The sequence below is a fragment of the Diachasma alloeum genome, unplaced genomic scaffold (assembly GCF_001412515.2).
Source record: "Diachasma alloeum isolate Michigan unplaced genomic scaffold, Dall2.0 Dall_scaffold_00672, whole genome shotgun sequence".
Taxonomy (NCBI): Eukaryota; Metazoa; Arthropoda; class Insecta; order Hymenoptera; family Braconidae; genus Diachasma; species Diachasma alloeum.
Genome location: NW_021680804.1, coordinates 166,217 through 185,257, shown reverse-complemented (window position 1 = coordinate 185,257; position 19,041 = coordinate 166,217). Strand labels below are relative to the sequence as shown.

The following is a 19,041-nucleotide window of genomic DNA, read 5'->3' as shown; positions in this document are numbered from 1 at the left end:
TATTCTCGATTCTTTCAGAAACATTTCTAGGGCCATTTTACATGAATGATGTAATTTTTTATTTAAAAAAAAATGAAATTCGCTGTGTAGGGGCGGGGGTTGTATACTGAAACCTTTTTTTGCATTAAATCATACGTTTTTAGACATACATAATCGAGCTTCAATGAATGAGGAATCTCATTGCAATAGCCCGCGACTTTCAAAACTCATAGTAGTCTCCTCTTAAACTGATTTTTTAATACAAAACGAATAATTAAGTTTTTAACCATGATCATGAGGGTGAATGAGTAATTGTGTATATCTTGTTGAGAAGTCTAATATATTTTTAAAATGAAACTGAATTATGATTATGAGCTCTATCATAACTTATTGTTAGTTCTCTCGAATCAATTGAACATATTTCGTATTTACTCATGAAATGTTTGGGAATTTTTATTTTATGTAACTGTTGGTGCTTTGTACTCACTACCTTCAGTAATAATCAGTATATTATTTAAAAACCAAAAAACGTCGAGAATTGTAACAATTTTTTGACATGAAGAATGAGAGGAAGACGTCGAACCTTTAATAAATCATGTGCAACGTTGATACCGTTGAAGAAAAGCTGAATATAAAATGAATTTGTACATGTCCCTTTTAATTTTACAGAATCATTAAACATGAAAATGATATTCTCATGTATATAAGATTAAATATTTTCTTAATAAAGTATAAAAGCTGTGATAACACCTGACATACATATTTGTTCACTGCATCCGACCCACGTAGATTCGTTCCATTTCCTATTGAACAGTGTCTGAAGACCAGTTTGATAAGATTAGAAAGATAACTCTGACATTACTTTTAAATTTTATATCTTTATTCAATTTCTCCTCAACTCTGCCAATAATTTTTAAACATTATGCATGGAAAATATTCCAATATCCATAAATAATATTAATATTATAATGCTTAAATACGCTAGGCATTTGTGTTTTTAGTCTTTTGAACGTATAGTCTATTCTAAACGCAAATATAAGTTACGAATATAATTTTGTGTACCATTTTTCCCACTGTTACTTTCAATTAAGCTTTAGACCGTTGGACTTTATTTCAATTTCTACTCTATGTTGGACGACGTTTAAAATTTCTGACTGAAACTTGTGATACAAGTTCTTTGAACTTCAAAGAATTTCCAAATTTTCAGGGTTTTGAAGGAAATTACAAGGAAAAGAAACGAAATTTCCAAAAAGTTACATATTTAGGCGCAATTGTAAAAATTACAAGATGCCATGAAATTGTAGAAAGAGTTATTAATTTTTGGACAATGTAACACGAATATTCAGTTCTCCATGAAAAGAATTTTCATTTCTTGATAATTTTCTGTAAAACCCTGATAATTCGAAGACTCCCTTGGAATCCGAAAATCTTCCATGGGAAATTTCAAGCAGAAAATTTCAACAGTGTTGATTTTATAAATAGTAAAACCTTGGAAAAGCAGTCGTTTCGTGTATTGAAAAGTATAAAGTATTTATTCTGATTTGAAAAAGTCATGCACCTTATCAAGTCCAACGGACTCTGAAATATTCTGATTGATTGGAGTTGCTGTATCATTTGAATTCACACCATCAACATAAACTTTTATAAATTTTCATTTATTAAAAATTTTAAGGCGTAATAGCAAACATCAATTAACAACAGCGATGAGGCTCTTGTTGGCAAAGATAATACATTTTCCAAACGTTTTGATGGATAAATGGGAGACATGAATACCGAAGGTTGGACTCTGGGGGAAATAAAAGACTGGAAACATAGGTATACAGGAGTAATTCAATAGGGCAATGTGAGTAATTAAGTTTTTTTGTTGTAATTTATTGGTGGGCAATTGGGATGAGTTTTTCACCGTATCCAAGTGCTGGAAGTGGAGCTTCGACAGTCAGTACACCATCTTTGCTGAGTGATGATTTAATTGTCTCGGGATTTGTGCCTTTTGGCAACAGGAATTCACGGTTGTACTCCCTGTATACAGATTTGCTCTCTGTTTTCTCTTCGTGTTTAGCATGGACCTGAAAAAGAAGAGGAAAAAATCAAATGAAAAGCATGAAAAGCAACTTTATAAATATTACGTAGTGACGTGGTCGAATGTGGTGAGTGGCCTTATGGCAGTTTATTTATTACGCTGATAAAATATTTTTGTATGTTATTGTTCTTTATTTTTAACGGTGTTTGTTGAGAGTAAGTTTACATGGAAAATCAACTGGTAGTTTGTAATGAGAAAAAAACATTCAATAAATTGTTAGAAAAATAGGAATTAAATCGGATTGGTTCGACATCTTTGAATCGGACTGATGAAATATTTTGCATCGATTTTGAAGCAGAAAATATGGAGTGTCCCACCAGTAATTAATATATGCGAAATTTCAATAGATTTTGTTACTGGAAAATCCGTCAATTTTCAGTTTAATGGGACGATTAAAATGCTTAAAAATTTTCACTATGAAGTAAGACATTTAAATCATTATTGAAGCTTCTACATTTGTTAACTATGAAAAATCTGAATTTGCACATTTTATCTTATTCAGTGTCAATTGGCATTGAGTCTGTCTTATCATTGACTTCATGCACTCGCACTCGCACTCGCTACACCTCTCCGGTGTTACTTTTAGAAATTTCTTAAAATTTCAGTCACCGCGTCATCTGAATTTTCAGTGTTGTGAGATTGAATTCAATTTCAAATGAACGCGTTCACTAAATTTCTCATTCATCTTGAAAATTTAAGAAAATAGGATTTTTCATGTTAAATAATCATTGATTTTTCAATGAAAACTTGAATTTTCAGACTCATCGTGAAAATTGAACATCACATACAATTCAATTTTCCATAGATTGTAGATTCAAGAACGTTATTGCCTGAATTTTCAAAATTTTCAAGGTTTTTCAGTGCCGTATAGGCCTAAAAATCGAGAATTGCTTGAATATTCAAGAAATTATCTAATTCGTCAATGACGAAATATACAGAAATTTCATGTAACTTTGTCGTCGTTAAAAATTTCAAGCTTTTTCACTTTAAAATTCAAGAGTAATTTACTAACAGTGTAGCGGTAAAGCATAAATATAACTTGAATTTTACGTTAATTTGTCTTTCTTATTTTATTGTATTTTATTTTTATTAATTTATATTCTCCTTGTACGAATCCTCATTATGCTTCTACTCCCTAGTTTTTAAGGTCTTAAGGTATAATCAAATTTGTTATTCTGATGGATAAGAATTTAAGTTAATGTTAAAGATTAATATTGTTTTTGTAAGAACGAAATGCAAGCCTGTAATAGCCCGTAATAGGGAAATAAAGAAATTACTGTACTTGAATTTTGAAAATTAAAATCTGAAATAAATTCCAAATGAAAATTACTATGAATAGAACCATTCTGGTTGAGTTTGGGTTCAATCGGCAATCTACTATTATTAATAATAATTAATCTAGAAGTGCAAAAATAACACAGAGTTTTATGCGAAAATTAACTTCTCGAGGTCAGAGAGGACTCCAAAATCTAGAAAAAAAAATCGACAAATAAAAAAAAATAGATAAAAATTCTATGCCCAATACAAAAATTATCGTCATTGTCATACTTTTGTCATAAATAATTTATATTTCTGCGTGCCCGAACTGGCGTGTTACTTCAAAACATCTTAGGCAAACGAGAGACTATTGTTTAAAAAAAAATTTCAGAAAAATTTGATGAATGAATTTTCTACACTCATTGAACTTAAAATTCATAGGAAAAATTATCAATAATGAATAATTTTTTTTAGTTTTTTGAATTTATTTTTCCTCGTTACACTCAACGACTCAACTGTAGTTTATTCATACTACTTTAACACCGAATAAATACTTCACACCAAATTTTTGACACCGCTAGCGCACACTGAAAACAGCGTGGACTTTTTGGGACAACGATTTGGTGTCAGAATTAACACCGAATTTTAACTGTTTTCTCTTCGAAAGATTTCTTTATCTCTCTCAGATTCCGTGCTATTCTCAAAAAACTTATCTCCAAGTGAAATCGCCCCATCCTATTTTCTTCTTCCTCATCATTGTCGAGTCTAGGAATAAGAACATAAAAATAATTGTTCTAGAACGTGAAAGAACACTTCCACGTTTTCATGTCAAACCGTCGCGTGACAGAATGCGTTTTCACCGATTTATCAGGACGATACGCACGTGTATCAGATATGACCCAAATGAACCCTCCAATATCACTCTCCTCTCTTCAATCGCCTCCTAAAAATACCGGTTCTTCCAACCAACCACTTGAACCTATTATTACATCACCGATCGCAGAATCCCCTGAAAAAAGAAAAATACCAAAAAAATCCATCAACCAGTGTTTGTCCTCGCGTGTGCTACCGTGACTCATCGGTCTGTTTGGTCCCCGTCTCACGAGAATAAATGCGCGTACTCCTACGTATTCGTAATTTAGAGCAGGTCAGTAAGCACTCGCATTTGCTAGTATAGTAGTCTACCCAACGATGAAACATTTTCGATAAATAAAACCGGAGAGAAAATATCCATGCGTCATCACTATATCGACCCGAGTGACTTGGTGAATTCTTTCAGAACCCGAACGAGAGAATATTTGAATTTTTATGTCTTTCAATATTATTCGCAGATATGCATGAAGTAAGAATGTTTGCACAGGTGATTGCAGAGGTCGAAACATTCACCAATAAAAACCAGAAGCAAAGAAAAATAGGGAAAAATGGAGAAGATACAGATGATTGGATATCGCAGCTCTGATATGGGGGAAAGTTGGAATGACATGACTGATCAATATCTCCTAGTGAATGAAGCGATTTGAAAAAATCACATTTCATTTTGACGTTTGGAAAAATTTTATCCAAATTTAAGACAGGCGAAAATAACACACTGCAGCAAAACAAAGCCAAGACTCAATCTTGTAAAAATTATCTTTAATTTCTCGATCCTCATCCAGCAAAATGAACACACAAACAGACACTTTCTTTTTGTATCAACTATTGAGTACATAAAATGTAAATACTTGGCTGAAGGCCCCCGGGCGATGGCCAGTGGCAAGTTCTTAGAATTTACAACAAAAATTATTTATTATTATTTATTATTTTTATTTTTCCGTTAAAAATAATAAAATAAAATAAAGCCAAGTTTTTCTCCAAAAATGAAATTGATACCACTTATAGATTTTTTTATGCTGAAGTTAACGATTTTTCGAAAACGTTCTTAGAGTCAATTTCCATAATTTTGAGCCAATGCGGGAATAACCAAAAACCACAAAAGTGGCCGTTAAATTATTCCAGAGGGTTAGAAACATATGCGAAGTCAACTTCCGAGAATTCACTTAATTAACATATAGTTCAAATACATTTTTGAATTTCGGAATTTGTTTACAGTGAAATCACGTCACGGAATTGAAGGCGGTCTGTTCTAACAGATAAAATGATTCTTTAACTATATTCTGTTATTTTATCTCATTCAATTTTATCTACATTTCATTTAGTTTGAACTTTTTGAAAAATTACATTTTCAACCAATTTCACAACTTCGATATTTTTTTCTCCAAAGCCTAACGTACTATGAGAATTCTACAAAAACTGTTGAATTCAGTATGAAAAAATCTGTAAATGGTATTAATTTCATTTTTGAAGAAAAACGTGGCCTCATCTTAGCCAGAATCTCAGATGATTATTCCTTTCTTGCAAAACTACTCAGTGGAATTATCCAGCAATTAGCAAAAGAGGATTCGAAATTTCGGTCGCAAATTATTTCAAATTCTCAAATATGAAATGGAATTGTTGATAAAACAAGTCGACAATAAGCCTCCAGAGGCAAAAATAATCGATAAAATGACGATGTGACTTTTTAGAAAAAATATTTTTTTTTTATGAATTGCTCTACACCAGAATGTATTGAATCGATCGGCACAAAATTCTATACACAAGTGTAACTCAATAATACTAATTATTAGCCAAAATCTCAATGTTAATTTTCTGATGATGTATTTTGAATTTTTCAGACTGATTAAAGTGCCCTGATAAAGAGTTTTTAGTGTCCTCGAAACGTTGGCATGAAAGAATTAGTTTTTTAAATTTTGTTTTTCGGTTTTTTATTTTCTAGCTTTGATGATCGTTATGATTTAGATTTTTAGCTTAAACTGTAGTCCTTTTTCTGTGAAGATGCACAGAAATTTTCCGAAGAATTCGCACACACATCCGGACATACATACACATTTTCTACAAACATCATATTTTCACGTTTCATGACACTTTATATCATTTCCAGACAGAACTTGAAGATCGTAAAAATCAACGATTACAAAGCTTCCATTCGGAAGCAAAAATCGTTCACGTTCACTCTGACGATCTCGAGTTATTGACTATTGAAAATAGTCAGTTTCATCCCTCACCCCTAGACCCCCACTTAAATTTCCCCTGGGTGATGCCTCTATTCAGGCAACAGGGAGAGAAGAGAACAAAGAAAAAAAGCGGATGAAAGTATAAAACGTGGAGGACATTCACAGGAAGTGGGTTAGCAAGTCAACGACACCGTGGCGCCGGCAGTGGACTGGGGGGTGGGATTGGGGTTGGTTTTATCCGATGATAAAAGCAGAACAGAGTTTGATATCCCAATACTCTGTTCTGCTTTATCACTACCTCTCCTTCAGCCATCGAACCAAGGGTCAACAAAACATTAGATCGTATAAATTTCTCCTTATCTACTCGATTCGTCATCATTTCGTGGGAGTGATTATGCGCCATTAGTTGATCACCATTAATCACTCTTTCTATTAATGAATTCAGTGGTATGATTATATGCACGTATGTGAGGTAATCGTCATCGCTGTATTTAGCGAGACACGCTGGTGACCCTGACCACAGAAGTACCTCTCTGCTACTTGCCATTTTGACTTTCATCAGCAGTCTCCCCTCTGAGCATCACCAATCATCAGCGCGTTTTGACGGATTGTTAAGGTCACTTCCGGGATTTTAAAGTGGAGTGGTGACTGACATTTTGTAAGGTGATTTGAATGTCACGTGAGAAGGACAAATTAACTCATTCGTATGTATAGTATATGCAAATGAGTCTAAAACAATTTGACGGATTATTTTTCTCATCGAAATTTCGATGAATAGGATTATGGGATTCAGTGTCGCATCTATAGGGGTTATAATTTTTGAATATTTAACCCGAAAAATAACTTTCCATTTATCATGTAGCCTCATTTGAGTTAACACGTCGCACCTACTTCATTTAATTAAGGCGACAGTTAAAGACAAATGTAAATTTGGAAGTTCCATGGATTATTTTACCAGGGGGAGTACTTGAAATATATCTCGGGGAGGAAAAATGAATGGATTAACTCCAGGGTTAAATCCGTTTCAACACAAATGTAGCTACGGGTTAAGTAAAAAATTCATTCTCCCAGATAAATATCCAAAAGTTATAAACCCTAAGATATAAGTCTCTGAAAAATGTAAAAAATGATTTGAAAAATGTTTCTTGACTTTTTCTCACTGATTGAGTCCACAATGAAAGAAGTAGAAAATATCTTAGCTGGCATACACTGAGAAAAAACGTTGTTTTTGCCAAGCATATTTACTAACTACCAGAAAATTTAGACACGTTCAATACAAATATTTATATACATTTACTTGTGGCAAGCAAATATACTTGACAAAAGCAATATTTTTTCTCAGTGTAGGAAGAAAAATTTTGTACAAAAAATTACTCGTAAAATGTAGTAATTGTGTAGCGAATTGACCTTTCAGAGATTTCTATCTGATTTCTACTAAAAAATATCTTGAGTCTAACATATTATAATTTTTTATTCTTCTTGTTTGATTTTATTGGGACCTTTACTCTGAACGACTACTAGAATTTAGGGGAAAATTGTTATCGGGCCGGTTGCATCAGGCCCTGTTAGTCAAATAAATCGTCAGAATAAATTTGTGTCTGGAGTAAATTTATTCCTCCGTGTAGACAATTTTAGGAGTTCGTCGTAGAGGGCTTTCATTTAGCCATTCGATCGTCAATATATGGACTAAATACTTCATAATTAGTAGTATTATTGGTAAATAGTGATCATACATCGATACACGTTTTTTTTGTGAAATATCTTCGATGAACTTTCGATCAAACTTGATCAGCAGATTCTTTTTATTTATTTCGCTACTTAAGGCCCGGGTGTACTATCTTTCGGATGTTATCTGAATTTTTTTATCTTTCGTAATCCAAAATTGTCAATTGAGTGGTATCATGTAGAAATTCACAAAAATTATGATAGAATGATAAAAAAAAAATAGAAAAAATTCTGAACTTTTTCAAAGAACGTTTTTAATTGAGAATCAGAATGAGTTGAAAAAAATGGAAATTACAAATATCTGATTCGCTGTGGCAAATTATTTATTAGCTGTCATTTTCCATGGTGGATAATAAAACACTAACTCTTCGTGGGGAGTGACAGCTAGGTATCTCAATTTTCAAAACAGTGGTATGTAGTCATCTGCCATTTTTACGTGATAAAAGTGTGATTAAAAAATTCTCCAAAATATTACAACTTTTTTCAAAGAGTCTTTTCCGTAATAAATGTCTATGTGCAGTGTGGGAAAAGATTTACGAAATCAGTCTTCCCCTGCATGATATTGGGTGGCAGGCCGCCATTTGTCACTGTAAATCAGATACATTTGTCAATTTCTTGTTATTCAACTTATTCTGAATATAAATTAAAAATGCTTTGTGAAAAAAATAAGAATTTTTTCTACTTTTTTTTGATTATTCATTCATAATTTTTCAACACTTCTGCATGATGCAGGACTTAATTGACAATTTCAGATGACGAACGATGAAAAAAAAATCGAGATAACTTTCGAAAGATAGTACACCCGGGCTTTAAGGGAATATGTCGGTGAAATTTAAAAGTCTTCACTGGGCCTTGGGAAGCATTGAGCAGTTTGTGATATATGACGGAATACCGGAATAACTAGGGAAAATCGCGAACCCGATCGATTTTGCCCCGTATAACCACGAAAAATTTCATTTTTTGCTGTTTTTCCCTTCAAAATGCTCCTTGCGCCGTAATTTTCATCCAATTTTAGCTGCTTTTTAAATGTTCGTTACACTCCAAAGAATAAAGTTAAGCATCCATTTTACTTTATTCACAATGGATCATGAATAAATGAATACTGAATTTCATAAATTTTTCGCGTCTCTAGAGTCGGACTAAAAATTTATTGTTTTCTCGCCTTTTTTGCTCCGACATAAGGGGGAACAAGAGTTCAAAATGAATTCTGCTCCATGATTACATGACTTGTTTGGTAATTTTTCTTCAATTTTTTTCTCAATGCAACCAGGTCAAGAACTTCTGAAAATTATTGGTTTCATATATATTGACACATCAATTCGTAATGATTATTTTAACTCATCTAATTTTATGATTTCGATGGAATTGATTCAAAGGGCGTGAGATAGTGAATTTGTGAAGCATTAAGAGGCAATTGTTTCGCCGTGATGATGGAAGAGAAATTGAAAAAAAATGCAGGTGCGGGATTATTAATGCCGCACCCTCGAACGTAGATCAACACTATGAATCTACGCTAATTGCATTACGTAATGGGTTAATTAGATGATAGGGAGATTGACTGCATCATGGGTGATGTCAATGGTTCGATTGGATTATTAATCCATCATTTTTCATTTCGAGAAAATGAAATTTTTGTACTGTTCTGTTTCGTGCAATCAATGATTTTTTATTCCTCGAATAGAATTAATGAAGAGGAAATTACTAATTCAAAACAAGGAAGAGAATTATTCAGAGTTCCTAGAGGCATGGGCAAACTAATTCCGAAGTCATGAGTCTCGCGTGTGTTGTGTCATGCACGTTAGTGGGTCTCATCGATTATCCAGGGCCTGTGGGTTGGTAAAGAGAGCAATGGGGTAGCGATAGAACTGGGGAAACAAGGGCTGACGAGGCGCTTAGTGGAGGAGGGTGATGGGGAAACCCAAAAAGTCACGCGGACGAGAAACTAAGCGGCAAGAATCGTACGAAGTATAGAGCAGTTGCCTGTTCCCCCCTTTATAACAGGTAATTCAAGTTGCGGGGACTATGAACATGCACAGATCGTCTTACACTGAGAGAAAAACCAACAAGCTTTCAAACAAGTCTTGTTTGAGCCAACAAAATCGTTTGCAAATTACCAAAAAAATAATTGTTTGGTTCGAATCTCAAAATCTCAAACATGAATAAATTTTATATTATTAAACAAAAAGTCTTTTCGTTTATTTGTAAACGAAAAGTAAATGAAAAGTCTTGCGAGACTAGTCTCGTGGACCCACAAAATGAAAATTGTTACTAAATTACTCTTATTCTACTGTATAACTCAAAACAAACCATTGGACATTACGAAAGAGAAGATTCATCTATTGGGAATAAACGAACAATTGAGTGGTAATGAAATTGTTTATAGAAGCGTATAAAAAATGCCTCGATGGGAAATATTTTATTTTTCATTCATTAATATGAGGAATTCTGAATAGAATGCTTGAATTAGACATAATATTTTAGAATTACGGAGATTATTCCAGGAAAAAATATACCTTGTCTTATCTTAAATGTAATAAATCTGTTGCCCATTCTTTTTCTTGTTGCTGCGATTCACGCAAAAACGATTGATTGGATTTCAATGGCATTTTTACTATCACATAGTTTAGGGTCCCCAATCGGCTTTAGGCTACAAGTTATTACGCCACGGTACATAGTTTAGTATGGCCTGTAGAAACTTCTAGAAAATTCGACAGCTTTCTGGAAAATTCTAGAATATTCTCGAGTTTTCGAGAGAATTTTTGAGATTTCTACAAAGTTTGAGGATATTCTCGGGTTTTCTAAGCAATTCAAAAAAATTCTCCAGTTTCCGAACAAATTCGAGAATATTCTCTGGTTTTCTAGAAAATTCAAAGGAAACACTTCAATGTTTTCGACTTTTCTAGAACACCCGATAATTTTTTCAATTTCTTAGGAAACTCAAATTTTCTTGACTTCTCGTGGGTTTTAGAAAAGTGGAAAACATTGAGGGGTTTTGTTAAATTACAGGAATTCTCAAAAAAACCTGGCCTCACAGCTAGTACAAACAATAAATATGCTGTCTTTTAACTCGGGAATTCACGGAAAAATGACTGAAAACTGGAGAAATTTTTAATCGAGAAATAGTATATTCATATTCTCCATAAAGGGTTACTCGTATTCCTGAACTGACTGGAAAATATAATATTTATTTTTCCCTGCGACGCAAAATCCAAAAATAACAGTTCGATTATAATCTGCGGATAACGTAAATTGTATTCATGACCATAAGTCTTCTCGCCCTTGACAGAATCGCAAAAGTACAGTCTGACCCTGAGGTGGACATGATTCCTTTAAGGTCTGTTTCGCCGACCCGAATACGAGACGGACCTTGACCACGATTCATCCGTCCCCCGTTTCACCCACCGGTCTTTCATGGTAGTATATAAATCGATTAAAACCCCAAGAAAGATAATGAAAAACAATTCAAAAATAAATCTCCAACGACCTTTGAACTACTCCACTCGACATTTAGCAAATAGATCGAGGATAAAGAACGTTTTCGCCGAATAATTTGATCTCGAGTGTATCAAGAGACCGGGGTTAGAAAGGAAGAAACATTTTAGACTCCATCAATGTCTGAAGGATACACCACTTGAGTGCATCGACCCGGATCGTTTCCCCTTTTGCATAACGGTGTACCAATTTTTTCCCTTCTCCCTTCGTGACCAGAGATGCCATTAACCATTTCCTAAACATTTCACTAGACAGCTCAAGTTGCAGATACAACGAAAAATAAAAAGCCCATGCGAATGAGCCCATGAAATACTTCCCACAATTTTTAGTGAAACGAACAAAGGGTGGAGCGATGAAAGTCGATTGGTCGTCTGGACTGACAGAAAAAAATATTTTTATTAAGTTGTTTCTTTCTCCGAACAAGTATTATATACTTGAACCAATTTCAAATAAATAAGATCTTACGGTGAATATCAATTATTTCTTCTTAAGATACATTTACTTGAATCAAATAAAACAGTTCTTGGCGTCAAGTCACATGTATTCACCACAAAAATGGAAAAGTTCAATTTTTTTAATCTAATATAATCTCCAGTCGAGAAATTTTCTACTTTCATGAATTGATCAAAAATTCGTACCTAGGAGATGATTACATTGAGGAATGAATTGAATGTTGTTTTCTCGAATGAAGCCGATGTTCAAATTGAGTTTTCCGTACATCACATTGAACGAAATTTGTACTATTCAATTGTGTGTTGAATTGTCGTAATCTGCATGTGATTCTGTTATTGTAAACTAATGCGATTTTTTTTAGTCAAGAAATATAAACTTCTTGCAACTCAATGATATCTTACTACAATGTCAAAGGTTTTTCCGCGTAACAATATTCACCCTGATTCGACATACGAAATGCTCACTTCAATTAAAATTTACTTGGAACAACGTATGATCGTGTTGATTGAAATAACAACGTATTTAGTCTTTAGAATAATTTTGATTTTTGAGTAAACCAGCGAATTTCTGGAGTTGGCAACCTTTTGGCGAGAAAGGCATCAAATACTCTCATTATTGCGACAAAAGGAACTTCGATTCTAGAGAAGTGCGACTTCTCCCAATCAAATGTATCTCAAGAAAAAAAGACTGGTATTCACTATACAATCATATTTATTTGGAAATAAACAACCAAATGATAGTTTGTTCAAATAAAATTCTCTTGATAAAATTAATTTTTTATGTCAGTGTGGACTGAGGATTTTGAGGGCTTGAGAAAATTGTAATTGTGTAGTTGATGATGAAACGGATATGAGGATGGTAAAGTTGAAAGGGCGGTTTGGATAAGATTAGACGTCGAGAAAACCCACGGACTTTCACAATGACAGGAATTACACCAATTGGATGGTGACGGGCGTTAGCTGTAGCGCACACAGTGGGTGATTATTTTTAGGTGATACTATTTTCGTTCGTCGGTAACCAACCGCCGGCACTCGCCGCGTTCTATGCATCCACTGACGCTACCGTTTTTCGTTAACGAGAATTGTATTTTAATTTTCTCGAGATAATAAAAATACGAAAAATCTGATGCTATTTTTAATGAAATCAGAGCATTACTTTCTGAACAAGTGGAAAACGTAAATTCTTGGACACAAGCTCTGAATTCCGGTGAATAATCGAGCTGAAAACTTCCAGAAATAACTGAGGCATTTAGAGAATTCATATTTACACGAGTTTAGTTGACCGGAGTTCAAAAAGCTCATCAATTTCGGGTAATGATTTTAATTCTTGTGGAAATTATTTCATCTCGACGTAGGTCTGTTTCAAAGTCGTTATAGAAAATATTATTACATAACGAAAATAGTCCAGATACGCCTGTTGCCAGGGGGGAATTGTGCAATGGACCATTGGGGTCGAGGAAATTGCGGTTTTCGCTTCAAGTCATGCACAATTTCGCAGGAGGATACTGAGGAAGTTTGTAAGTGTATTGGCCACCCAGGTGATGAATTAATCTCATCGGAATGAAGAAAAATGATGTTGAGATTATTTCACTCTCATCAAAAGAATTGTTCAATCGAGACAATCATTTTTTCTATAAAAGTGTCACATTCATTTCGGTAGCGAAGCGGTAAAACGGTTTATGTCGATTTTGAGTATTGGCCAGTTTTCAATGAATATCTCGAAAATTAGGTAAGATAGCTAAAATTTTGTCATGACCTTTTTTGTGGCCCTCAATTTGCTCTACAAAAAAGGCCATTACGGAAATTTCGCTATCTCCCTCAGATTCGGAGATATTCCTGGAAAACTCAGCTAAGGACTAAATCGACTTAAACTGTTTTACCGCTTCGGATGAAGCTGAAACTAGCACAATATTCGTCAGCAGAAAATTCAATTTAGGGGATATTTAATCCTAGGAGAGTCAAATAATCATATGTACAAATGTTTTTTAAGTGCGAAAGAGTTTGTACATTACTTAAAAACAATTGTACACCCCTAGATTCGCCTAAGACAAATCTTCTGCTGTCGAATCTTTCGATTTGTTTCAACTTCATCGCTTCGCTATTGATTTTAGGAACATCTCTAAAATCAGAGCATAGGAAGGAAAATCCTAAAAGCCTTCTTATGTTTTCAGAGGGACAAATTTGATACAAAAGAGGTATCTAGATGAATTCCATTGAACCTAGTGGTTACAAAAATATGATAATATGACTATTTAAAATAGTCTCAAAATATTGCGTGAATTTCTACCGTTCCATTACTTGATTGATTAGTAGTCTAATGGACTTTTCGATTTTTAATAATATTAGGTTTTCAGATATTTCACACTCATGAATTCAATTTCGAATGAAAAAATGTATCATTTGAAGTATTGCAACTTTTCCAAGCTTCCACTGAATAATTGAACTGAAATTTACAATTCCTGATTGCTTGATAATTTACAGAATGAATAATTTTCCTAGATTTATTAAATGAGAAGTGGAGTAATGACATGCAAATTGATGGAATTAATTCTGAATCTAAATTCTCCGAGCCAAAAACACTGACGTAAATACGGATCGATAATTTTGGTATCGAAAATGTCTATAAAACGTCTATAATTTGGAAAATATATTTGAAGCAAATATATTAGCTTTCTAAAGAACTTGAGAGATTAAGAGGTTTCCTACACTAATGACCTTCTGATGAATTTTCCTCCCTTGTTGCCGAAGATATTTGCGGCACTATCCAACGATTCCTTTTAACCCTAGTCTGGTTATCATGCGCGATCCTAAGACTTTGGTCAACTCCCCGGGGATTCCCCGCCGTGTTATTTAGGCTCCAGCGCTGCCAAATTCACTCTAGACTGCCTGGGGGCGTTTAGAGAGTGGCCGACAACGTCGGATAACGGACAATTTCATTTGACGTGGAGAAAATAATCGATCTGTTGTACTATAAACTACTACAATTTTTTAGACACTTCAGTTGACAAAGTCTAATTTTTTGGAATTTTTCTGGTTAGCCAGCCAGTCGCAATTGAAAGACAACGACGCAAGCAGTGCTTCCCTCATATGGTGACCAATCTAGGATTAAATTCATACTAGCTGTCCTTACTCGCCTTACGGGTACGTTCCCGCACTCGAGAATTTGCACGAATTTCGAAGAATACCCGAGAATTTTCACAAATTTTCAAAAAAACCGAAAATTTTTAGCTCATAAGCGGAGAAGTCTTGGAAGAATTGAGACTGGCCGCCGAAGCTGGGCTCCAAATATAAAAATGTACTTCAGTAAAGGCGGAGCTACAATAACTTGGAACAAATTCGGTGGAACCAGGGAGGGTAGTACATTCTCTTCTGCTTGTATAACTCAACTAAAACTTTTCTAGAAAACCCACAATTTTTTTCTTATAATGTCTCTCTTTAGAAAACATGAGAATTCCCAAAAAATCTCGGATTTTCTCAGTTTTTCTCGACATTTTTTAGGAAACTTTAACCCTAGTGTGGTCACTCACCCCTCACGTACGGGGTCTTTCTGATACCAAGTCTACCACACGCTCAATACTCTTCACATCCCATATTTTCTGATGAATGAAAAATTATAATTAAAATATATAATTGAAGCTACAGTATTCACCTTCCCAATGGTATTAGTCCGATTGTATTATTTGCCATAGTTTCGGAAATATTCAATTTTGAAAAGAGCCGTGCGTTTTTGCATGGGTCGATATGATATACCGGGCCCGTACGTGAGGGGCTAATAAACGCGTCCCTGCGCTTGGTCACCTTCGCGCAGATTCGACGCCATGTTATTTAGGCTTTAGCGTTGTCGAATTCACTCTACACTGCTCTGTCACGTTTAATGAGTTTCCGGCAACGTCGCGTCATGGGCAATTTCATTCAACATGGGTAAAAAATGATTCATCTGTCCGAAATAATTTGTTTTCTTTAGGAATTTTGGGAAATATGTTATTCTAAAAACTACTATAATTTTTTAGACACTTCAATTGACAAAGTCAAATTTTTTGAATTTTTCCGATTATCCAGTCAATTGTAATTAAAGAAAAACGACGCGCGGTGGGGTTCCCCTTATAGGGTGACCAATGTAGGGTTAAACCTGCGAATTTTCTAGTAATCCCGAAAAAATTTTCCAATTATTTTGGAAAAGAACAGAATTTTTCTAATTCTTTGAAAAAACTTGTAAAGTTCCTCGATATTATCAAAATATCATTAAAGGATGCTAGAATGCTCTGGAGTATTCTAGAGGAATTTCTCTGTTTGTCAAATTCGAGAATTTTCCAGGCAATTTCTGAATTTGCCTGAAGGTTTTCTGAACCCCTGAATCCCAAAAACCCTTCAACCCCGGGTTTTCAATTCGCCTGAGGAGTTCTGAACTCTACCACCGTCTAGAGATTTCCATGAATTTTCGGAGAAACGCACATCCCACATTATATAAAGTATGATTCATCGACCACTTCACAGGCCAATTAAAAAATTAATTGTAATTACCAAGAGTTTATTGTCCACAGTCTTGACAACGATTTCCTCTGGTGTGTACTGGGATACGTCGAATCGAAGTTTAAGGGTTTTGTTGTCTCCTTCATCCTGAATCAACGGACTGTTGAGGCCATCCAACCAGGTGCGAGAGTCTTGCTGAGGACTCAAAGAACTGTTCTGGGTGTTGTGTGTTGTGGTACTGCAAATAACAAAATTGATAATACAATTAATACCATGAAATTTTTGTCATTATCAAACATTGAAATGATTAAACAACGACTGATGCTTTGTGTGGTGATCGAAATCCATGATGGCGTCGGTGATCTACGGTAGTAATGCTATGGAGAATAAATAATCTAATAATACACATAAACAGTGATTGTGAAATAACACTAAATACACTAATGAGCGTCACGTAATTGATTCACCTAGGCTAATAACGTTTGCAGGGCTCTTTGTAAGAGTCCAAATAAGAACTCATTTTTCGTCATCAATTTATTCTTGATGAGACCCGATGAATTACTTCGTTAACTCTCGATGGGACTCGTCCAATTTGTTAATCATGTTTCACTGAACGAGGGTTTAATCACACAGAGGATTTTTTATGGCATTTGTGCGGAAATTGTATTAATGCGCAAGCCGTCTCATCTACGAATGCTTTTCATCGTAAAAGCAGTGGAAAGCGTGCAAATTATTTAGCAAAATGATGAGAAAAGCTGATTTATAAGATGTGCACTCAACTCTAACTTTGAAAAAAACTAGAAAATTTTTAGGATTGAATTTTCCTTTTCATTCACTACGAGCAGTTTTTCCAAAATTATTTACATCGTTTTAATCTTTTTTTTATATCTTCGTACGTTGTTCAAAACTTACTCAAATCTAATTCCCGGTATGTGATAATTTGTGTCGAAATTTAAACAGTAACTTGACTTTTGAGTACATTGAAAAATTTGGGCGATATCTAGTGGCTCAAATTCTATATGATTTTTGAGAATATCTATCATTACACCTGTGAAAAAATTCAATAGGAAACATAGCGCACTCCTTTAACTTGTTATAGAAATTCTACCGAAAATTCTATTCGTTTTTTCCTCGTTTTCATTGGAAATTATATAATTCTAACCTGCGATTTTTAAATATTCCATCGAAAAAATGGAATAGATATTGATTTGTTTACAAAGTTTATTTTGTAATAATTTTTTCTATGGTACGAATTTTCTGAGTTTTTCTCAAATGGATTTTGTAATGAGAAGTAGAACAACATACCATAGAAAATAAAGGAGAATGTAAGCCCGCGAATTTCTGTATAAAAAAATCTCCAGAAAATAGTCCATACAGAAACATCAAAATCTATTAATTTTTTTGCTAAAAAATTTCTCGAAAAATTGTATGAAAAGAAGTTTGTACTACGAAGTTTTCGATAGAACATCGGCAAGAATGAGTGGAATTTCTAATATAATTTCAATAGAATTCCCATAGAATTTTCTCTTGAGAAATCTTTTCACCTAAATTTTTCAAAATTGACTGCCTTGCCAGTGACGAACTCTACGGATATTTCAAAAAAATGAGTTGGTGTTGAATTTTCACCGTGAATAAGAAATGAAATTGCGTAAGCAATGAATAAATTAACGGACAATCGTGCAGAAGATGCTGTATTGTGCGAAAAAATCTAGCCGAACCAAAAGAAGTTGAACATTTTTGTAACATTCTTTTCTTTGCTGAATCGAGGCATTGTGCTTCACCTGGTGAAAGTCTTGTCGAACGCGGAACGTTTTGATGGCGCGGCAGGATCAACTTTGTCCCAACCCTCAGTCCTCGAGGTCGTCGAGGTACGATGCTCACTGGTGCTCGTGTGATGCCGGCTGGTATTGTATATAGCATAATATGATATTATATAGCAGTTAGTCACCAAGAAAAGTGCAGAAAGAAAAATATAAAAAAAGAGAATCATCTCTCTCACGTAATATCACAGCTTCTGTTTGCGATAGGCGGGCCAATTAAGGTGTTTCGTGTAAAAAGTCAAAATAATGAAAAAAAAAAATGGAAAATTCATGAGAGAAATGTCTGAGTATGCTGCATCCTTAAGAATTATTGCACATTTTTTTCAGATCTCAGTCTCAAGAAAAAAAATAATGAAACTTGTATGTTTTTGTAACCCTTTCAGCTATAACCTCCGAGGTTACCCCACTCTCAATTAGGGAAATTTCCATATCACCCAAAAAAATAATCAAGTATTGAGGAAAAACTAGTGAGCGATAAATCAAATCTTTCTTGAGAACACGTATAAGTTTCAGATTTTTTTCCGATTTCATAAGAAAGTTGTTTGAACAAATGATTTGGATAATTATGAGTTTCGGCACAATTACGCCCTCACGCGCAGGCGCGATATTCGAATGTCAGTGAGCATCATGGGAAAGGTATGGGTTGGACCATGGAACTGAGAGAGAGAGAGAGAGAGAGAGAGAGAGAGAGAGAGAGAGAGAGAGAGAGAGAGAGA

The 19,041-nt window shown here is 34.3% G+C and overlaps 1 protein-coding gene across 2 annotated transcripts in view; it reads right to left on the bottom strand.

Moving 5' to 3' along the window:
• Positions 1 to 837: 837 nt before the first annotated feature.
• LOC107044078 (alpha-crystallin A chain) overlaps positions 838 to 19,041 on the bottom strand; it is a 24,321-nt gene continuing 6,117 nt past the window's right edge. For both annotated transcript variants that reach the window (XM_015265824.2, XM_015265822.2), the window contains 3 exons: positions 18,287 to 18,406; positions 16,557 to 16,743; positions 838 to 2,045 (listed from right to left, as the gene is read on the bottom strand). In XM_015265824.2, the coding sequence (XP_015121310.1) occupies positions 1,851 to 2,045; positions 16,557 to 16,743; positions 18,287 to 18,406 (502 nt within the window). In that variant the 3' untranslated portion in view covers positions 838 to 1,850. The remainder of the gene's footprint in view (positions 2,046 to 16,556; positions 16,744 to 18,286; positions 18,407 to 19,041) is intronic.